Below are 20,736 nucleotides of genomic sequence, written 5' to 3'. Positions count from 1 at the left end.
ATGACACTCAAAATTGTTTATGTTACAATGTACCCTTCCCTCACCCTTAGTCTCTATTCCAGGCAGCTTGTGTGCAACTTCATCACTGAGACAGAGTTTAGAAGCTTTTTAACTTTAAAACGTTGTGGGAAACTAGGAATTTACAAAATCACCAGGGCTTTTATTTTTGCAAGTATAATTTCCACTTTAAAGCTTTCAACCATGGCAAGCCATGGCGGAATTGAAATTTGACTCAGAGATGTCTCTACTTGCTAGACCATTTGTGTTGCGACGGAAGCAGCACAAGCTGTTTGAAACTAAGACTACTCCCTACCAAAAAGCAAAACATCGTTATGTGAGTGCAAGAAAAGCTTGTGTGCATATACATGCAAAAGCTGCCATATGCACTTCATTTAATATCATCAATAACATACAAGATGGTAAAATAACACCATGGATTGGACTCAACAAGAATGTATTTTGTATTGGGCAGCTATTCAACTTGATTAGACAAGATCGCCATGACTGATGACTATTGGACTTGTTTGGCAAAATGTACCTATAATTTCCTGAGAATGTGTAAAAGATAATGTCATAAGATGTGTAAATGATAAAAACAAGTAGTGTGTGTCACAAGGGTGAACATAAGAGCTTTTCTATCAGGACTCATGTGGGAAAAAGTGAGTCATGGTTCACCTGAATTTATTTGGGACCAGGACTCACTTGAGTCTAAACAAGACTCACTTTTGTTATAGTCAGCTGTCGGTACTTGCTGTATCAAAATGATTGGTACTCATCAGTTTTGATGGTTATTGGAAAGTCTGCTTCTTGCAACATTGGATCCTCTTGAAATAACCATAATTTACTGTTATATGACTGTTTATGACAATAATCAACAAATTACTGTAAAAGTCAATATTTTCGCGAGAAGATATTTTCGCGATTTTGAAGATTTTGTCAATAGCGCGAGAATTAAATTTCGCGGTTTTGATATTGATACAATAGAAACCTAACGCAAAAGATTATTTTCGCGAGTTTTTATTTTCGCGATTTTATGTCCACTCGCGAAATTCGCGAAAATAAAAACCTCGCGAAAATTTCTACTTTTACAGTATATGAATCCCATGTTACATTTTAATGTGGCAGTCATATCCATAATCACTGAAACTGATGGGTGCTAATGTTTTTGATACAACCAGTATTTAACCCAAAATGGTCTAGTATCCAATGGCACAGTTCTAGACTCCATTCTGACCTCACATTGCAGAGAACCCCCATTTCGGTTCACCATTTCCTATTTCTTGGGTATCTTAATATGTGACGTGTCATGTCAAAAGGAGACACTTTTGGGCAGGATCGTAAATGGAGAAATAGCCAAAAATCTGCCTGGGGTGCTTTTTTCACAATTTGGGTTTGTTGCGAATTTGTGATCTAATTAATGTTAAAAATATTGTCTGATAGTTTCAGACCAGAATATAACTGGTATCTTGTATTTTTTGAGACATTTTTCAAGGTAATTCCTATTTTCAACATTGTCAATGATATTTTTGAAGGCCGATATCTCAATTTCCAATTTTATAATACCATAACTTACGAACTTAATATCTTCGCCTAGGAATGTCCGATTGCATCGGGAAAATGGCGTTAGGAGCAAAATATCTCTATATTTAAGATATGTAAAAACCTCAAAATTGATAACCTGCCCAAAAGTGTCTCCTTTTGACATGACACATCACATATATGTATTATAGACGGTACAGTGATGGGCTATGATTCAGAACAAAAAGTGTAGTCTGGTGTTGTGATTTTTAATCGCAATGGCCCACATTAATCAAGTAACAGGCCTGAAACAAGACATGTATCCCGTTTATTTTCACCCTTGGTGCTTCAGCCCTTTGTCTATTTCAAAGGGGTACAACCATTTCCAACAAAATTTATCTGTTGAAAAATAAACATGCAACAGAGGTGTTTATTGTAATCTTTATTTCATACTAATAATGTTTAAAGAATGTGTAATTATTTCTTCTCTGTAATATTTTATTTTGTACTACTTTTGTAGGGTCAGTTAATTTGACATGATAGGCCAATAACTTATCTGGCAATTTCCTATCTGTATAAAGTGACATAATCTGAGCACATTGTGTAAATGTTTTGTAGCAAATGGTCACAATGCTTACGAAGTTACGGTAACCTAAAAAGTAGACCATTCATTTTCTTAAGAGTATCAAGGTAACCAGAAATACCTTGTATTATAGTATACACATGTTGTGAAGTTGTAATTTCTCTTCAGTTCTGATTTAAACTATTGTGTAATTGCAATACATTATTCAATATTGCACATTATTGTGAACACACATGTATATCTACCATGATGTGTAAATGATATACGAATATACTTGAGCATCCAGCTAGCAGCATGGTTGGTACTGCTAGATACATGTACTATAAGGTTCTCACAAATGAGTTTTATTTTGCAACCCACAAAGTGGGACAAGACTGAGTCGAGTGACAGGCAGCTAGCAACAGCAATCTTCTAGCAACAGTAACAATAAAAACAAAGATATTTGTGGGGATTTTAAGAGGCATTATCTGTTATTTTGGAGAATTTTTTTTAAATGTTTGCCACGGTCAAAAAATGGATTTCCTTTAAACTTTCATATTTGATGCACCTTGACCTGAAACAAACACACATGAAATAAATTTGGGAAAAATATCCCGTTGCCATGGTAACAGCCAAATTTTCATTTTAGGCCTATTCTCACAATTTTCGCATTTTTCAGCAGTCAATTTGTCAAGTTTTGAAGCCAGTGTTACTAATATACACAATATATAAATACTGTTTGCTTTATAAGGTCTGAATAGGTCAAACCTTAGATGCCGCATTGAAAGTATAAAAATAATCACCAGATGTCAGGGTGGGTTATACCATTTATTTGAAATAGGGTGTTTTTCAATTTTTTCAAAGTATGAAAATATACCAACTTTGTATAGCTCATAAACCATATGGTAGTGTTCCGATTTCAACATCGACCACAGCATGTTGAGATGATACATTGGTCTTATGAAAAAGTTATATTTGAGCTTGGGGAAAACACATCTGTATATACAGTGTTGCCAGACATTTTCCTATTTTTCGAAATTCAACACAAATCTCACCTTAAGTAAAAATGATGTGAAAATGAAACATCATCCTTTCAAGGAACATTTATTAGAAAAAGAGTTTTTATTCATATCAAATTTGATCAGTTATAATGGTCAGTGTTGTTCTAAACCACATGGGTGTTGCCATAATTGGGGTTTTATTGTGATTTGTGGATATTTTCAACTTTTTAAAAGTTATAAAAATACCAAAATGCATTTCTATAATAAAGAAAGAAACATCGACCTCGTCATGTTGAGATGATACATTGGCCTTATGAAAAAGTTATTTTGATCGGGGGGGGGTATAACATCAGTTTATACAGTGTTGCCAGATATTTTCCTATTTTTTCAAAATTCAACACAAGTCTCGCCAGTAAGTTAAAAGATATGAAAATGAAACTTCACCTTCATATGGAACATATCTTTTTAGAAAGAAAGTTAATTTCATATTCAATTTGATCATCTGGGATGGTCAGAGTTATTCTAAGCCATGGGTGTTGCCATAGCTGGTGTTTAATATGACAATATTTAGATATTTCCAGCTTTTTACAAGTCTTAAAAATAGTACACACCTTTAAAATTATTGTGGAATGAACGCAAATATTAAGGTTAAAAATTAACCTAAGAACACCTAGTATGTGAATTTAAATTAAAAATTTGAGTTCGGAAAATATTTCCTTCTATACAGTATTGCCAGATATTATCACATAATTCAAAATTCAACGTATGTTGAGCTTTTTTCAGCTTTTTTCAGCTTTTTCAGCTATTTTTCAGTCCTAAAAATGCCAAAATACAATGGCATGCATTCCTAAAATAAAGATGTGAAAATGAAACATCAACCTCATCATGTTGAGATGATACATCGGTCTTATGAAAAATTTACATTTGAGCTTGGGGAAAAACATCTGTTTATACAGTGTTGCCAGATATTTTCCTATTTTTTCAAAATTCAGCACTAGTTTCACCTTAGGTTGAAAATGAAAGTTTATTAGAAAGAAATTTACTTTCATATTAAATTTTATCAGTTGTATAAATGGTCAGTGTTGTTCCAAACCACATGGGTGTTGCCATAATTAGGGTTAAATAGCGAGATGTGGTTATTTTGAACTTTTTACAAGTTTTAAAAATACCAAAATACCATGGTATGCATTCCTTAAAAAATACGTGGAAGTGAAACATCAACTTCACCATGTTGAAATTATACATATTTGGTCTTATGAAAAATTTACACTTAAGCTTGGGGAAAACATATGTTTATACAGTGTTGCCAGATATTTTCCTATTTTTTTTTTTTTTTTCACAAGTCTCACCTTAAGTTAAATGATGCGAAAATGAAACTTCACCTTCACAAGGAAAGTTTATTAAAATGAAATTTACTTTCATATTAAATTTGATCAGTTGTATAAATGGTCAGTGTTGTTCCAAACCTCATGGGTGTTGCCATAATTAGGGTTTAATACATGTAGTGAGATGTCGATATTTTTATAAGTCATAAGGGTTCAAATAGCGGCGCTTTCACATATTTTTGTGGACCTGAGAGCACATCAGAATACAAATTTATGGCAAATGATTAAAAATTGATATTTTTGAAATTTAACAGATCTCAAAAGTAAATTGTATAAATCTAGTGATATGTACTTAAAGTGTATGTAGCTGGAATGAAAAGCCGTCCATATGAAAATTTGACCTTTCAGAAGATATATAGATTTTTTACCAAAACACCTTAGGTCTTTTGAGAAAAAATCTATATCTTCACTATGAAAGGTCAAATTTTTCAATTAACATTAATTAATTGATTAGTGGTCGGCTGTTCATCCCAGCTACATACACTTTAAGTACACATCATTAGATTTATTAAATTAACTGTAATATGTCAAAAAATAAAAAATAAAAAAAAATTATTGTATCGCGAATTAAAAAAAAATCAAAATTATTTTATATCAGAAGGACATTCCTCATATTCAAAATGCAATTTGGTATGTCTGATGTGCTCTCAGTCTGACAAAAATACTGTGCAAAGGTGGGTGACCAACCCCTTAAAATACAACACAGAAAACATCAAACATGTATACTTTAAAATATAGGCCTACATAAAAGCCATAATGTTTTTACCAATATACACATACTAGCTAGGCTAAAATAAATTAAAATAACATAAGATTGTTACATTGCAAAAAGATGCATATAAGAGCAAGATAATGTTTAAATTACGCCTACCCCATATTATTAAAGGGGTTCTCCTGGTTAAAGGTATACGGGATGTGCCACGGTTTTGGGGGTACCTTAGCAATTTTGGTATGTCGATTGGTGGGTTTGCAGTGGAGACAATACACCAAATTGGGTGCATTAAGGCAAAAGTGCCCATAAAAGCGCCAAATTAGGACAAATTTGTGTGCTTTTTGGGTGTTTTATGTGAAAAATTGGAATACTATAGCTGTAACTTTAATAAGGTGTCATTTTAAAATTGAAAATATATCCACATTTCACTATTAACTCCATTTATAGTGGCATCATCCATGTGGTTTATTCATGGCAGCGATTTAAACAATATAAATCCTAAAGTGAGACATACGTTGAATTTTGAATATATGTGATAATAACTGGCAATACTGTATAGAAGGAAATATTTTCCGAACTCAAATTTAAAATTTAAATTCACATACTAAGTGTTCTTAGGGTAATTTTCATTCCACACAAATTTTAAGGATGTGTACTATTTTTTAAGACTTGTAAAAAGCTGGAAATATCTAAATTGTCATATTAAACGCCAGCTATGGCAACACCCATATGGCTTAGAAATAACACTGACCATCCCAGATGATCAAATTGAATATGAAATTAACTTTCTTTCTAAAAGATATGTTCCGTATGAAGGTGAAGTTTCATTTTCATATCTTTTAACTTTAAGGCGAGACTTGTGTTGAATTTTGAAAAAATAGGAAAATATCTGGCAACACTGTATAAACTGATGTTTTACCCCGATCAAAATAACTTTTTCATAAGGCCAATGTATCATCTCAACATGACGAGGTCGATGTTTCTTTCTTTATTATAGAAATGCAATTTGTATTTTTATGACTTGTAAAAAGTTGAAAATATCCACACCCATGTGGTTTATCTGGCAACACTGTACAAACTGATGTCTTACCCCGCCCCCTCAGATCAAAATAACTTTTTCATAAGGCCAATATATCATCTCAACATGGCGAGGTCGATGTTTCTTTCTTTATTATAGAAATGCATTTTGGTATTTTTATGACAAGTTTGTAAAAAGTTGAAAATATCCACAAATCACAATTAAACCCCAATTATGGCAACACCCATGTGGTTTAGAACAACACTGACCATTATAACTGATCAAATTTGATATGAATAAAAACTCTCTTTCTAATAAATGTTCCTTGAAAGGATGATGTTTCATTTTCACATCATATAACTTAAGGTGAGATTTGTGTTGAATTTCAAAAAATAGGAAAATGTCTGGCAACACTGTATATACAGATGTGTTTTCCCCAAGCTCAAATGTAACTTTTTCATAAGACCAATGTATCATCTCAACATGCTGTGGTCGATGTTGAAATCGAAACACTACCATATGGTTTATGAGCTATACAAAGTTGGTATATTTTCATACTTTGAAAAAATTGAAAAACACCCCTATTTCAAATAAATGGTATAACCCACCCTGACATTTGGTGATTATTTTTATACTTTCATTGCGGCATCTAAGGTTTGACCTATTCATACCTTATAAAGAAAAAATCATATTTATATTGTGTATATTAGTAACACTGGCTTCAAAACTTGACAATTTGACTGCTGAAAATGCAAAATTGTGAAAATAGGCCTAAAATTGAAATTTGCCTGTTACCATGGCAACGGGGATATTTTTCCTAAATTTATCCCATGTGTGTTAGTTTGAGGTCAAGGTCCATCAAATATGAAAGTATAAAGAAAATCTATTTTTGACCGTGGCAATTATATTCTCAAAAATAACAGATAGTTCCTCTTAAGCTGCCAGATTTATATTTCCTTTCTTGAAAATGAGGAGAGATGTCCTTCAAAAATGTAGTCACAGTAAATGCCACCATTTCTTGTTGGTTTTTTTTGAAAATTTTGATTAATAGATTATTAACTTAAAGGAGTATTTCGTGATCCTAGCATCCTCATTTTATGACATTTTTCAGTACATATCCACGAAAAAAGCATATTCCCAAAATTTCAGTTGATTCCGATATTGCGTTTGTGAGTTATGCATGATTATGTGTATTACACTGCTCCATAGACAATACGTTGTAATTCCGTTCTGGTGCACCAGAACGAAATTCAAATTTCACGATATCTTTGCTAAACGAATTAATCTGCAAGAAATATTTTGTACATAAACATTATGTAGCCAGAGGTTTCCAGTGAAATAAAAATCTCAACTTTTTTTGAGAAAAGTGGGGGGATGAGGCTGTGGATCACGAAGTGCCCCTTTAAGGGGGTACTACACCCCTGCCCAATTTTGTGTCTATTTTTGCATTTTTTCTCAAAAATTATAGCGCATTGGAGACAAGTAAGATATGGATATTATAGGGGCAAAGACTACAACTACTGCACTGAAAATTTTATTTCGGCACAGACAACAGTTGTGGAGTTACAGTCAAAAATGAGGGAAAACCATTATTTGATCAATAAATCAATAACTACTTGCCTTGAGTTGCTGAATTTTCAGTGGAGTAGTTGTAGTCCTTGCCCCTATAATATACATATTTTACTTGTCACCAATGCGCTATAATTTTTGAGAAAAATGTAAAAATAGGCACAAAATTGGCCGGGGGTGTAGTACCCCCTTAAGTCACAAGTATAATATTAACATCCATCACTCTCTGTACAAGTACCACATGTATTACAATGCCAAGATGCAGCCCTCGAATTAACCCACGGCACCCATGGCATTTTGCCGTGGGTGCCCATCCCCACTGCCGTAATGCCCTCAAAATATGTCCTTTACCCAAGGCAGTCACTGCCGTGCCCTCTAATGACGTTGCCGTCGTGCCCCAGCCCTGCCCCTTCATTATAAAATCATCTATCAATGTTTGTGTGTGTTTTCATCACTTTTGAGAAATTGCCTTGGTGCCCTTCTCAAGTTTTTAACAGTTGCCATGATGCCCTCTTGAAATATTACAAACTGCCGTGCTGCCTTGCCTTTTCTGTGAAAATCCGAGGCAATTTTCAACTTGCCCTAAAAAAGTTGCCGTGCCCCTTCAGATCCTTAATTCGAGGGCTGCCAAGATGAGAGACTTAGGGGACATATAAATCTTGTTTCAAGGAATGTTTTTGTAACACAATGATGGAGAATCCAGTTGTTTATTTACATCTATGTCTTGTCAAAATTGAGACCAGACACTGATATATTTCTTAACACTCAAGAAGTAGAGATTACTTACAAGAAGTTGAAATTTTTCCTCATTATTGTAAAGAAAACTTAAGGGGGTACTACACCCCTTGATAAATTTGTGTCTATTTTTGCATTTTTCTCAAAAACTAATAACACAGTGGTAACAAAAGTTATGTATATTATAGGGACACGGAATCCAATTACTACAGTGGAATTTTAGTGACCCAAGACAAGCGGTTCGTTATTTATGATAAGAAATAAGACCGTACCGTTAGGATGTACCTCATTTACTATCATATACACTGAACCGCTTGTCTTGGGTCACTGAAATTTCAGTGTAGCAACTGGATTCCTTGCCCCAATAATATACATAAATTTTGTTACCAGTGTGTTATTATTTTTTGAGAAAAATGCAAAAATAGTCACAAATTTACCACAGGGGTGTAGACCGTGTAGTACCCCCTTAAGAATAGCCTGAAAACATTGTTCTGCAAAAGTTGGTATGTTATTTTGAAGTTGCTGTCATGTGATTCTTTGAATAAAGAGCCATTGAAACTGAACTTGCACTTAAAGAGATAGGTTATACAGGGTAAAATTGGGATTCTGAAACATTCCTATTTTATCGCTCATTCTACAAAATCCGGTGCCAATCCACTGTAAAAATTGAAAAAAATAAAGTTGTTCAAAAAGACCTGCTTTTTGTATTTTTTAAGAGCAAATGTATCACTACTTTCAGATGTAAAAGATTGTCAACACCACTTGTATATTTTTCTTTCATGAAGTCATGATGTATTTTAACACTAAAACTCAATGTAATGTGAGCTACGTTACGGCTACAAAATGGGCTGGTTTTACTTAATCCAAGGTCATAAAAAGCAAACAAAAGATCACTTGAGTGAAATGTAACACCGATTTCACCATTTCATAGAAGTTTTAAAGGTGCATAAATGAGTGCGTAACGTAGCTCACAGTAACGTAGTTCACGGGTTTTTAATGTTTTTGATGTGATTTGCGAACGTTAGAATGTTATGTCGGTTAATTCTTATATAAATGGGGTTCGATCACTAGTACCTATCACATATTATTAGGAAGTACTTGTTATACAAGTGCATACTATGGAATTCTGGTAACGTAGCTCACCAGTCTTAACATGGTCGGTCAAAATTTCAATGTTCACAAAATTTCTATGCCCAAAATGCTACAGCGTCACGATTTTTACTGTTATTTTTAAAAACCTATGAGTGTTTCCTTTCAAAAACCGTAAACTACGTTGATACCTCTGTTTTACGTCTTTCCAATAACGTGTGTTAAAAAGGGGTAACGTAGCTCACAGCGTTTTCGTGGAAAGTGCAATTTATTTTAGAATTACACAAAGGCGTTTTAATCACTAACAAATAATGTTGATATACAATATGATGGCGCCTTATCTAATTAAAAAACAACAAATATGTAAAGATATCGCATTTATTCAAAGAAAATATTAAGGGTCAGATTTGACACTTGAGCAGTGGAAACGCAATTTTAACGATTTTCGAGCCTTTGCAAGGGTTAATCAGGCTGAAGAAAGCATTTAAAGTATGGAAAACTATATATGTCCGTGTAGATCTCGTTTAGTTCTACCAGAAAAACAACATATTTGATGCCCTAAATGCTCGACAAAGTATTTGTGGACCAAAGAATGGAAAAAGGGCTATTGGCACGGATTTTGTAGAATGAGCGTTATATTCCACAACTACTAGTTTTTGTTAAAATGTTGATTTTCTTGTTTAAAATACCCTGTCATCCATAGTCATTCTCATGCAGAGAATGTGGTGTTGAATTGAGTAAAAATTGTATTATCTGCATCTATCATTTCACAAGGGATACCATAAGAACAATATTTTGACTTCTCAAATAAAGGAGGTACTGTATCACAATATATAGAATTTGTAATGGGGCTTTTGCTATTTCACAGAGAAGAAAGAGAGACTAAAAGTATGTTCGTAATTTTATTACTTTCTTTGATTGATTGATTTTTCTTATTATGCAAGAAAAATTACTGTTGACTTGGGCATGGTACGATACAGAGGTACACTTACACTGTGGGTTAATTTCATGCTCTATGAAATAGACATGGGATATTATGATCAAATTAGCCTACAGAATTATTGATTGTTTAACAATTATTTAGCCTAATTTGATCATAATGACATTAGACAAAATGTTTTGTACAGAAAATCTTAGAAGATCCCTTTAAATTTATTTCCTATGATTAACAAAATAATCTGTGTCCTCACTTGCCTGCTCCCCCCAAGTTTTTCTCCAAAAGCATACATTATGCCTCAGACAGCAAAACTTTGTAATAAATCACAACATGGTTAGAGGAAACATGTGAGGTAAACACTAAGTATTTTATGCCATTTTTTTAAAATCTTATTTAATTTCACTGCAGTCAAAGTTTAGCCACAAATCGATCCGTTTCACTACATCTCTGTACACGATTCCATAAATGCACGCAACCATTCATAGCAACAAAGACATTGTATAAAGAGGTACATTGTAATGCTCCTATAGCAATACCAATATTAAAATCTGCATCTGTTTTCTTAAATGTAGCTGGTAGAAAAGAACCAGTGAAGAAGATTGTCTTTAGTAATTGTTTCTTTGCTAGATAAGTAGCAGTTTCTATCATAGTATCTGTGCCATGCGTTATGAGAATCTTGGTGTGTGGAGATGACTTGCAAACTTCATACAGATGGTGTCTGTAGTAAAGAAAGTATAATAAAATATATGACAAACAATATACATTTGTGTTACTTTGGTTTTTAATTGAATGTATTTTAGTAAAACTAATTCTCATTATCTTGATGTGATAGAGTTAAAAACAATACTGTTTGCTGTATTAGATGAGGGTCGACCAGTCCCTTAAAAAAATTCAGCATGGTTCCCAGAGTTAAAGTTGGAGACACATTTTGTGTCATAGATATTTGTTAGAAAATAGCCAACTTGCTAGAGTTCTGAAAGCTCAGCCCTCTGAAAAGACTTCTCTAGTGAAAGATTTAATCTTACTCAGTTTTCTTTTGTGTTTGAAAAAATGGGTGGAAACTTGGGTTGGCAGCTTTTTTCTTTTGCACTATATTCAGGTGGAGGTAAAATATGTGTGTAGCTTTTTAGGGGTGGTCTGATTATAACAAACTGATTTTTTTAGTGTTACTGTTATTATTAGGTCTTCAGGATTTGGGTACAGAAGTGTAAAATCACTTAATCTTTGAAGACTTATTTCAACATTTCTACAAGTATAATTAATAAGTATACATGACATTTACCTATCTTGCTCTGTAATATCTTGGCTATCTTTCTGGCATACAGTTAAGAAGTCAACATGAATTGATGGCTGAACATTTTCCAAGATAGTCCTGGCCGCAGGAGGACCAATTTCAAAAGCATAACCACCTATACGCTTTGGATAATCCTTGTCAATCGTTCCTAAAAGAAATTGGGGGGAAATAAGTGTAAGTGTTTGATATTCTGTTTGTTAGTCATCATACAGGCTTTTTTGTTCAAGTCCTGCCAATTTGAGGAGTGCAATTATTGCAGGGCATCACACGCTAAAATGAACACGATACAAGTAGCATAATGTACAATGACCCCTTTTATATGAATTTTATTTATATACCGGTAATACCCATTGGTCAATGACCAGTGGCCCTCCCTGTCAATATTACTTGTTGATACTAAATTTGACAGAGTCAAAAATCAAATTGCCAATTTTTCCTACTTCGTACATGGGATAGTAAGGTCAGTTTTGGAAGGAAACATGTAAGAGCCCTGGTACTTTCTCTGTAATGAATGTAAAATATTAGACAGCATGCATCGTGACGAAGGTTTTTAACAATTATTTAACAATGTTTTACATTTAAAAAAGGCTAGGATTAGAGTCAAGGTTAAAACTAAATAGTAAATACATGTAGGCCTATTTAAAAAAGCTAAAATAGAGGATTGCCAAAAAACTGCTACAAGTACAACCAGGGATTGCTTTTATACAAAGACTAGTGTGATAAATGACTTGCACAGCACAATCAAACAACACAACACCTACCACCCATTTGAATAATTTGAATTGAAGATTCCTCCGTGACTTTTTTTTTTATTTTTTTTAAAATCGCCGGGGAAAGCGGTCATTCAACTTGAAAACTTGCCAAACATAAAACCTCCGAAACCGGAACTTGCATGCATGGAGCTAGACAGTACGTGCGTGCACTTGGCATCCAGGGCTTGGTAAATGTTATGTTTACATAACACAGCAGCTGTTTGAGGTCAGAAGCGCACACTGGGTTGCCAGTTATATCCTGCAATCATAGATCCTCTTCCTATTTTGAAATGCATGTCCGCACCAAAAACTTTGAAACCCACTTCAATGAGGGCTCGTGAGGTGCTGGGACTAGTACAACAAGTCATACCTAGAATATTTTCTCAATTTGAATTTTATCCTTTCCCATAAATCATCGTATAGATCCCTTTACTAGGCTGGGGACAGTGCAATATTATGTATTGAGCAAACGCCCCAATGTTGCTCAAAAAATGTGTTGATTTTCCCGACTGCCAGGCCTGCCCTGAAAATTCCTTGCCATGCCCAATTAGTGCCCAACTGCCCCAACCCCCTTCTTTGCACAAATTCACCCCCTAAACTTCTGGTGTCACCAGGCTAGCCCAGGCCTGCTAAAAATCTGCCCAAAGTCCCCAACTGCCCCAAATCCTGCTTTAAACCTGAGACGAATACTTTTCTTCCGAATTGAACCTGCATTAACTGCAACGGCCCGGAGCTTTTGCAATTTCCGGGGCAATTTCGCACTGCAGTATGTTTTCCTTTTCTTTTAAGGGACCGCTCATTATTAATGTGGGAGGGGGGCCGGAGGAAATGTAGGGGGGTTATGTGATTTTCACTTTGACAAACGGGGGTTATGTAATTTTATTTTTCCTGATAGGGGGGTCATGTGAAATTTAATAGTCAATCATACCATACATAATTGTCTAATGACTTATTCAGTTATTCACACAAAATTGTTCCAATTTTGCACCATATTTCACCATTTTAGCTTCAATAGGGCAAAAAAATTGTGCGCTTCGCGCGCATTTGTTCCATATACATAGTCAACGGTCAAAATGTGCTGGATTCACTATACTTCAAGAATTTTTTTCTTTTTCCTACCCCATCCCCCCAATGTCAAAAAAGAAATCTACGCCACTGCCAGATGCTACACACACAAACAACTCACTCCTCACCACATGACCACCCCACCTGCAAGCACACACCTATAAATTTTCTCACCAAAAGTAGGCCTAGCCCTAGATCTATAGGCGTAGATCCCAGGGATGGGATGGTAAATCCCCCCAATATTTTGCCAGGGGGATGGTCCATACAATTATTCCCTCCAATCAGTGGCGTAACTATAGGGGGCAGGGGGCAACGTGCCCCAGGCGCCAGCCTTAGGGGGTGCCAAATTGACCAATTCAGCATCGATTCTGTGCCCTTCAAGCGATAAGAGTCAAAATTTATGCGCGCTTCACGCGCATTTTAGCACAAAATCAATTGAAAGAACATTTCAAGACCGATATTCAACTTCTAGTAACCATAATTAATTAGTGGTAGGCCTTTGTCCAAAATTTCGGGCGCTCCGCGCGCAATTGTTTCAAGATTTGGGGATTATCCTTGGGTTAGGCGCCACAACCCTAGCTACGCCACTGCCCGCGTCTAAGATATTCTCGGGGGGGTAGGGGCACCAATTTCTTGCAGTTTCTTGCCCCGGGCGCTACCAACCCCTAGTTACGCCACTGCCCCCAATGTTGAGGCCTGTATGCCTATGTAGGTTTCTGACCAAATTAACCTTACATATGGCCATTTTAGTCTAAAAATTGCAAATTTTTTTGCGCTTTGCATGAATTTATTCCACTTTTGCACCATATTTCATCAGTTTAGCTTCAAAATTGCGCGCATTTGTACAATAGACTTGTCGCCAAAAAGACCTGGATTACTATGATTTTAAGAATTTTTTCAAACCCCATCCCCAATGTCAAAATCCCAATCTCTGTGACTGAATTAATAAAGTTTGCTTGAAAGGGGGAGGGAGGGGGGGGGGGTTATGTGATTTTGTTTGATTCAATAGGGGGGGGTACGTGAAATTGATTCATCGCAATAGGGGGGGGGGGGTATTTTTCACCCATAAAGCTCAACATTCCTCCGACCCCCCCTCCCGCGTTAATAATGAACGGTCCCTAAGAAGGTACCCCATATGTGTGCCAAAAATCACTTGCCCCTTTTTCCCCCTTCTTTTATTTACTCCTTTGAGAGCTTGAATCATTGCACAGTTCCTTCAGGAAACAAATATTTAACCAAACATCTGCATCAAATTAGCAATTATGCCTATATTTAACATTTAGTTTATTGTAGTTTTATTTGGCATCATTTGCCTTGTAAAAAATAAGGGCGGCAAAAACATGTGTTTTAGGGTGTTTTCGTATGCTGTGACAATCAAGCCCAAAGACTTGTACTAAGACTAATTTCAGTTTATGCATTCCAATTTTTGGAAAAGACATGTTTCATTCTTATAACCAACCATTTAATTAAAGTAACACACAAAAAAGTGAAAATTAGAGCAACATTTTGGCATATACTCAAGATTTTGAATGCTTAGACTTGTTCCGAGTTTGTGATTTTTGTGACTCGATTGACGGTCAGAAAACATGCTGAAAGTGCATGTTTTTGGCTCTTTTTTCAAGAAATTAGTAAAATAGTAAACTTTTTCTTTTATCCCCAGTTAGGACTAAATGAATGATTTAGGATTGAGCTATGTTTCATTTGGCAGAACTTGATAATAATTTCTTAATCCCAAAAAATTAGTGCTGTATTTTTCTGGAATGGTGAGTAGTTCTTGTTTAGCCCGGTTGTTTCGATTAAACATGTTAAATAGGCCCAGGATTTGCATGTCTGTTTCACTCGGGTCTGTCCATCAAATAATGAGACATTGTACGGGTTGCGCACGCTGCTCACATCAACTATTTTACAAGTAGGCCTACTTTAAAAGTAGGCCTAAGTGGCAAGTTTAATTATCTTTGAAATCATAGTAATTTATTATAGCAAGGCTAATTTAAAGTAAATCAAGGAGTCGTATTTGAACATTGGAACGCACGGCGGGTTTTAACATTCACACCAGAAAGACAAACAGTATTAGGATGATGTGAAAATAAAGTAATTATAAATAATTATTGTTTTCTATCGGTTTCCTATTCTATTTATCGCGCTGCTTTTTGTTTCAACACAGAAAAACAAGCAAAAAAAATGGGGGAAACACATTTTTCATGAAAATATCCCGTCCGTGACTTTTAATTTTTTTAATACAAAGAAATCCAATGTGGCAACACTATTTAAATGCCCACTCACTTCCGGGGAATCCCATGACCTCATCGCCAAAATAGCGTCGCTATGTTTTGATCGTAACGACGTGTTGTGTTGTGTTGTGTTTTGTGTCTCAATATTCTTCTACTTATTCTGACTGAATTTCGGCATATTCAACTTATTTGCCTTTCTCACAATACATATTCCATTACTTTTCGGTAAGTTGAAATAATTTTGTATTTTAACCCGACTGTTTTAACGAGATTTTGGCTCATTTTATGAGGGCTCTTGTGCAGGGGCGTGGACGCTGCAGTGAAGTTGTTTGTTTACAAATTTCCCCATTGTGTTCATGCAATTATAATATAACGGGAAACAACTGTGTACCGTTATATTGTATTGTTGAGGTGCAGTGTGCAGTATTCATCGCTGCAATCCATTTTTCCATTACTTGTACCCTACAATCAGGGTTCATTATCTGCAATAAGCTTAAGCTTTAATTTAGTAAGCTTACTTCTCAATTCTTCATTTTACATGCTTCGAATGTGTGATGCGTACGCATGTAGTGTATGTGCTCTGAATGTAGGTATGCCAGGTGAATTCATATTATTTGCCATCAAACTGCATCATTTTATATATCAAATTAAAGCCCTTGAGTAAAGAAAGCCTGAAAACCTTTTTGTCATAGCACTTTCCGTAGCAAAGACAGTTAAAAATCTTGTCAAAGATTGACTTTGATCAAAAAGATTCAGCTATAAACAAAACAGCATTTCGGTGGTCTTTCTAGGTCTTAGTCTCATGATGATAGTAGCTTTTCTATGTGGAACTGCTATCAAAATCCCTCTAAAATTCCATGTGCGAGTGTCTCATCACCATAAAAAAATCATATATTTGGGTCAAGTGAAGTATAGACAACATATTTATGTCTACAGGTTTCCTTGACCTACCTGTTCTTTTAAATTTCTATGTACATGTAAATATGTATTGTGTTCTAGGCGAATGTCATACCGATAAATGACATGTCTGTTTTGCCCATTTTTGTAAACTTTGCATTGCGAACTAGTTTGCCATTAGCACTAATGTACAGTAATTTTCAATTTATTGCTCAATCCGACATTCTCTGTTTCTTCGTGTACACATTACCACACACACACACCACCAGTAGTTTCTTATATTTCAGTTGTTTGCAATAATTGTCTTACATGAATCAAATCCATGGGTTCTGAGGGCCGATGACACACAAGCGATGGGTGTACAGGGTCTTAGCTAGCCACCCGTCTGGCCGTCATTTTAGACAGCCAGTTTGCTCCTGGGATGGGCAAAATTATGCCTTTGACAGATGCTATATTATAAATTGTATGTTTTGAGAAGCTAATTGCCCTTTTTAGTAGACCCAATTTGTAGAACAAGGTCATATCAGCACATATTTGAACTCTTTGAACCCCCAGTGGGCTATAGATGTCTGGTAAATGTTTTAAAGGTCAAATTAGGACAGGCAATTTTATTCAAATGACGGGCAACCCTCAATTTCTAGCTAAGACCCTGTGGGTGTATATTGCACAAAACTGGATAATTGTGACATTACATTACAATAAAATTATTTATTATGAGTGCATTTTCAACATTTTTCTTCATTTCATTAGGCTGCAGCTCATGCAAGATACCAATTCCTAATCCTTTGCCATCTCGTAAGGAGCTGGACAACACTGGATACTAGATACTGATGGATTCAAACCTGCTGATGGACTAATTGTGTTTGATAGAAATTGATATAAATGATACCAAGCCAATAAAGTTCATAAACTGATAGAGTCGTTATTCTATGCTTTGAGCATCACTGCTGTGCAACAAAACCTTCAGCATCAATCATGTCATCTCGGTCTTCTAAGCCATCCTCGGACTTCATACAGCTTCTACCACCAGAGCTGGCCATGATGGTGTTATTAAATCTTGATATACCTAGTCTATGTTATGCATCTCAAGCTTGTCAAGATTGGCATAATGTGATACAAGACACTGAATATCTATGGAAACTACTATGTGATCATCATTGTGTAGATGCTGCTGATATTGCTGAAGATAGAGCAAATGGATACTCATGGAAGGTAATAATTAGTTGAGAAATGAAGAATTATTAACTTGATTACTGCTGGATCCTGGAGTCCACAGGGGGAGCTGGGGCAAATATAATCCCTTGAGCCCCTTCTTGAATCAGCTCGATTTCAGGTTTTTATAACTTTTTTATATAATAGGCTGGACTTGAGCAATTTGCTTGAGCCTTGTCCCATCACTCCAGGATCCGAGTGTGTATCCATCTGGACCAACTGTTTAAACAGAACAATAAACAAAAGTCTATCAAAGCAAAACAAAACTTTTACTCTGAAACTAACCTTGATAATGTCTATTTTTTTCTTTGTCACATCTGTAGGAAACTGTAATGCGAAACTTTGGTCATCATGCAATAAAGAGGAAATGGCTTAAGGGTGAATTTAGCAACTTCTCATCATTTGAAGACATCCCTGGCAAACATATGTGCTGCATGGATGTGGAAACATGGGGTAGAATACTAGACTTGGAACTAAGTCGGTAACCTAAATCATATAGAAGCCTCATCCATGGACTATTCTTTTGTTTTACATGTATTTTTGTTTCAAATTATAAAGTAATATATTTCTTCAAAATTAAATGTAATTTATTTTTGTTCTTTTATTCGGTTTTAAATTGTTCTTTTGTGTAACATTGGTATGTATAGTTGTAATTGTTTTTAAAAATATGAATGTCTAAAAAAAATTTAAATTTATATGGTTTTGGCCACATTTGGTCAAATTTTAAATGTTCACTTCTAAACTATGACAGTAATGATAAACTTCTTTGAAGGCTGATTACCCTGGTGTATCCTTAGTGTAAGATATTCATGAGTTAAGTCGGACAGAAGTCACTTATTATTGGTAATAAGTCACTATTACCGGTAATAAGTCACTTATTATTACCAGTAATAAGTCACTTATGTCCGACTGTGTGAACACGACTTTAGTCTAGTGTAAAGACTCCATTGAGGAATTAAACAGCTTACAGAATAAAGCTTTATAATCCTTCAATAGAAGATTTTAGGCCTATGCGCTAGGCTAATTCCATGCAGTTTTACAGAGGATTAACTGACTATCCTGTATAATATATATTTTTTACACCGTTTACTAATAGTAAAGATATCAAAAACAAAGAAAAAATAACTCACAAAATGTTGTGAGGTAACTCATAAAATATTGTGACGGAATCAGACAGATTTTGGACATGTTTTATGGACATGACACTGAAACTGTGTCAGAAATAATGTGGTCTTACAGCCAGAGGACAACTAAACCCTTGATCTACGTTGATGACTATGCTGCTTTACAAAGAACAACTGCATTATATCACGTTCTCTTTGTTCAACTATAATTTGGTTCACCTCAAGTTTGGTAGTGACGTATGTGCGTATTTCACTCATCGCAGTAGTGAATTGCGCCCGTAAATTTAATAGCACAGAGCGTACACTCACACATGTACAAGAGCGGTTTGTTGGCACGCATGCAGCATAACCGTGATAAAGCATTGATGTCAATACTGAACTTGAAGCAAATCAATGTATAGGTCAAAATTGCAGTTTATTCATATTCCAGAATAAATGTGTGATCTGTTTTAACTGTTATGTGTTGAGTTTTCAGCTTTTTATTACATTTATTTCAAAGTAGATTTGTTTTCTGTACTATGTTTGACCTTAATTTTATTTGTTATAATCTGTTTATACTGGTATCTGTTTTAAAAGTGATGTTAAATATCCTATGATAAATGGTGACTAAGTTTTATTAAAATTCTTATAGTAGTTTTAACTTTTTTGAGGTTTTTTTATTAGCTTTACTCCTTAACATATAATATAATTATATTATTTATATTATATAATATTTATTTGATTATATAAGTTTTAAGAAGATTGGGCGGCAAAAAAAACCTGTTCTACGGGCCCAACGGATTTCATTTTGATAAAATCATGTAAAATCAACCACTTTAGAACATTTTTAGAAAATATGTTTTGGTGAAATTTTTGGGTAATTTTAGCCTCCAGCAAAATAACAAAATGCCAGAACCACCGACCCTACTACCCGAAAGGTCAGTCCACATGTAGAACAGGGTTTTTCTTTGTCACCTTAAATATATATATTAAACTTAAACGCAATATATATTTTTTGTATATAGCAAAGATTTATGTAACATACCATAAAAAATGTGATGGTAATATATTCATAATATTATATTCATACATAATTATACATTTTGTAAATTATATTTACATGAGCATAGATAAATAACAAACCCAGCAATCACACATTGTTTGTGTTTTGGTCAAACAGTTTAATAACATTAAATGTCCAGTTACATAAAAGGTCACCAAAATATTTTAATAATTATGTTTTGTATGGAAAAAACTCCTGAAAAACATAATAGTGACATTGTTAAAACATCATTGTAATAGGTTTTTTTTTATAAAATACAAGTTTTAAAAAAATTGTCAATGTTTACACAAAGTAGAATACTTTGGTTTACAGCAACTTTTAAAAATGTTTTTGAAACATTTTATACCCTTTATATAATATATTTAAAGATTATCTGGCAACCTTTTGTGAATGTTTTTGAAATTTTTGAAAACGTTGTGCATTTGCTGGGAAACTCCTTCACAAGAAGTTTAATAAAGGAAAATTCTTGAGCTATCATAGTTGGGCACATTCCTGCACACACACAAAATTCAAATAAAGGTTAAGGGAGTGTTTTATGATTCTAGCATTCTTTTTAATGGCATGTTTGAATAGATATCCATGAAAACAGTTTT

At 34.6% G+C, this 20,736-nt stretch overlaps 2 protein-coding genes across 2 annotated transcripts; one reads left to right on the top strand and one right to left on the bottom strand.

The window, feature by feature from the left end:
- Positions 1–10,228: 10,228 nt before the first annotated feature.
- Positions 10,229–12,772, bottom strand: LOC140153225 (uncharacterized). Its single transcript, XM_072175911.1, has 3 exons — positions 12,582–12,772; positions 11,809–11,968; positions 10,229–11,244 (listed from the first exon to the last, which is right to left on the bottom strand). Exons 1-3 carry the CDS (start codon positions 12,586–12,588, stop codon positions 10,935–10,937), a joined length of 477 nt encoding a protein of 158 aa, XP_072032012.1. The 5' UTR covers positions 12,589–12,772; the 3' UTR covers positions 10,229–10,934.
- Positions 12,773–15,986: 3,214 nt separating this feature from the next.
- LOC140153224 (F-box only protein 48-like) lies at positions 15,987–20,210 on the top strand. Its single transcript, XM_072175910.1, has 3 exons — positions 15,987–16,093; positions 17,516–17,977; positions 18,301–20,210. The coding sequence occupies exons 2-3, from the start codon at positions 17,741–17,743 to the stop codon at positions 18,460–18,462; spliced, it is 399 nt and encodes a 132-aa protein (XP_072032011.1). The 5' UTR covers positions 15,987–16,093; positions 17,516–17,740; the 3' UTR covers positions 18,463–20,210.
- The last annotated feature ends 526 nt before the right edge of the window (positions 20,211–20,736 follow it).

This window comes from Amphiura filiformis, chromosome 5 (assembly GCF_039555335.1).
Source record: "Amphiura filiformis chromosome 5, Afil_fr2py, whole genome shotgun sequence".
Classification (NCBI taxonomy): domain Eukaryota; kingdom Metazoa; phylum Echinodermata; class Ophiuroidea; order Amphilepidida; family Amphiuridae; genus Amphiura; species Amphiura filiformis.
The sequence above is the reverse complement of the archived record's forward strand: the minus strand, read 5'-3'. Positions and strand labels throughout refer to the sequence as shown.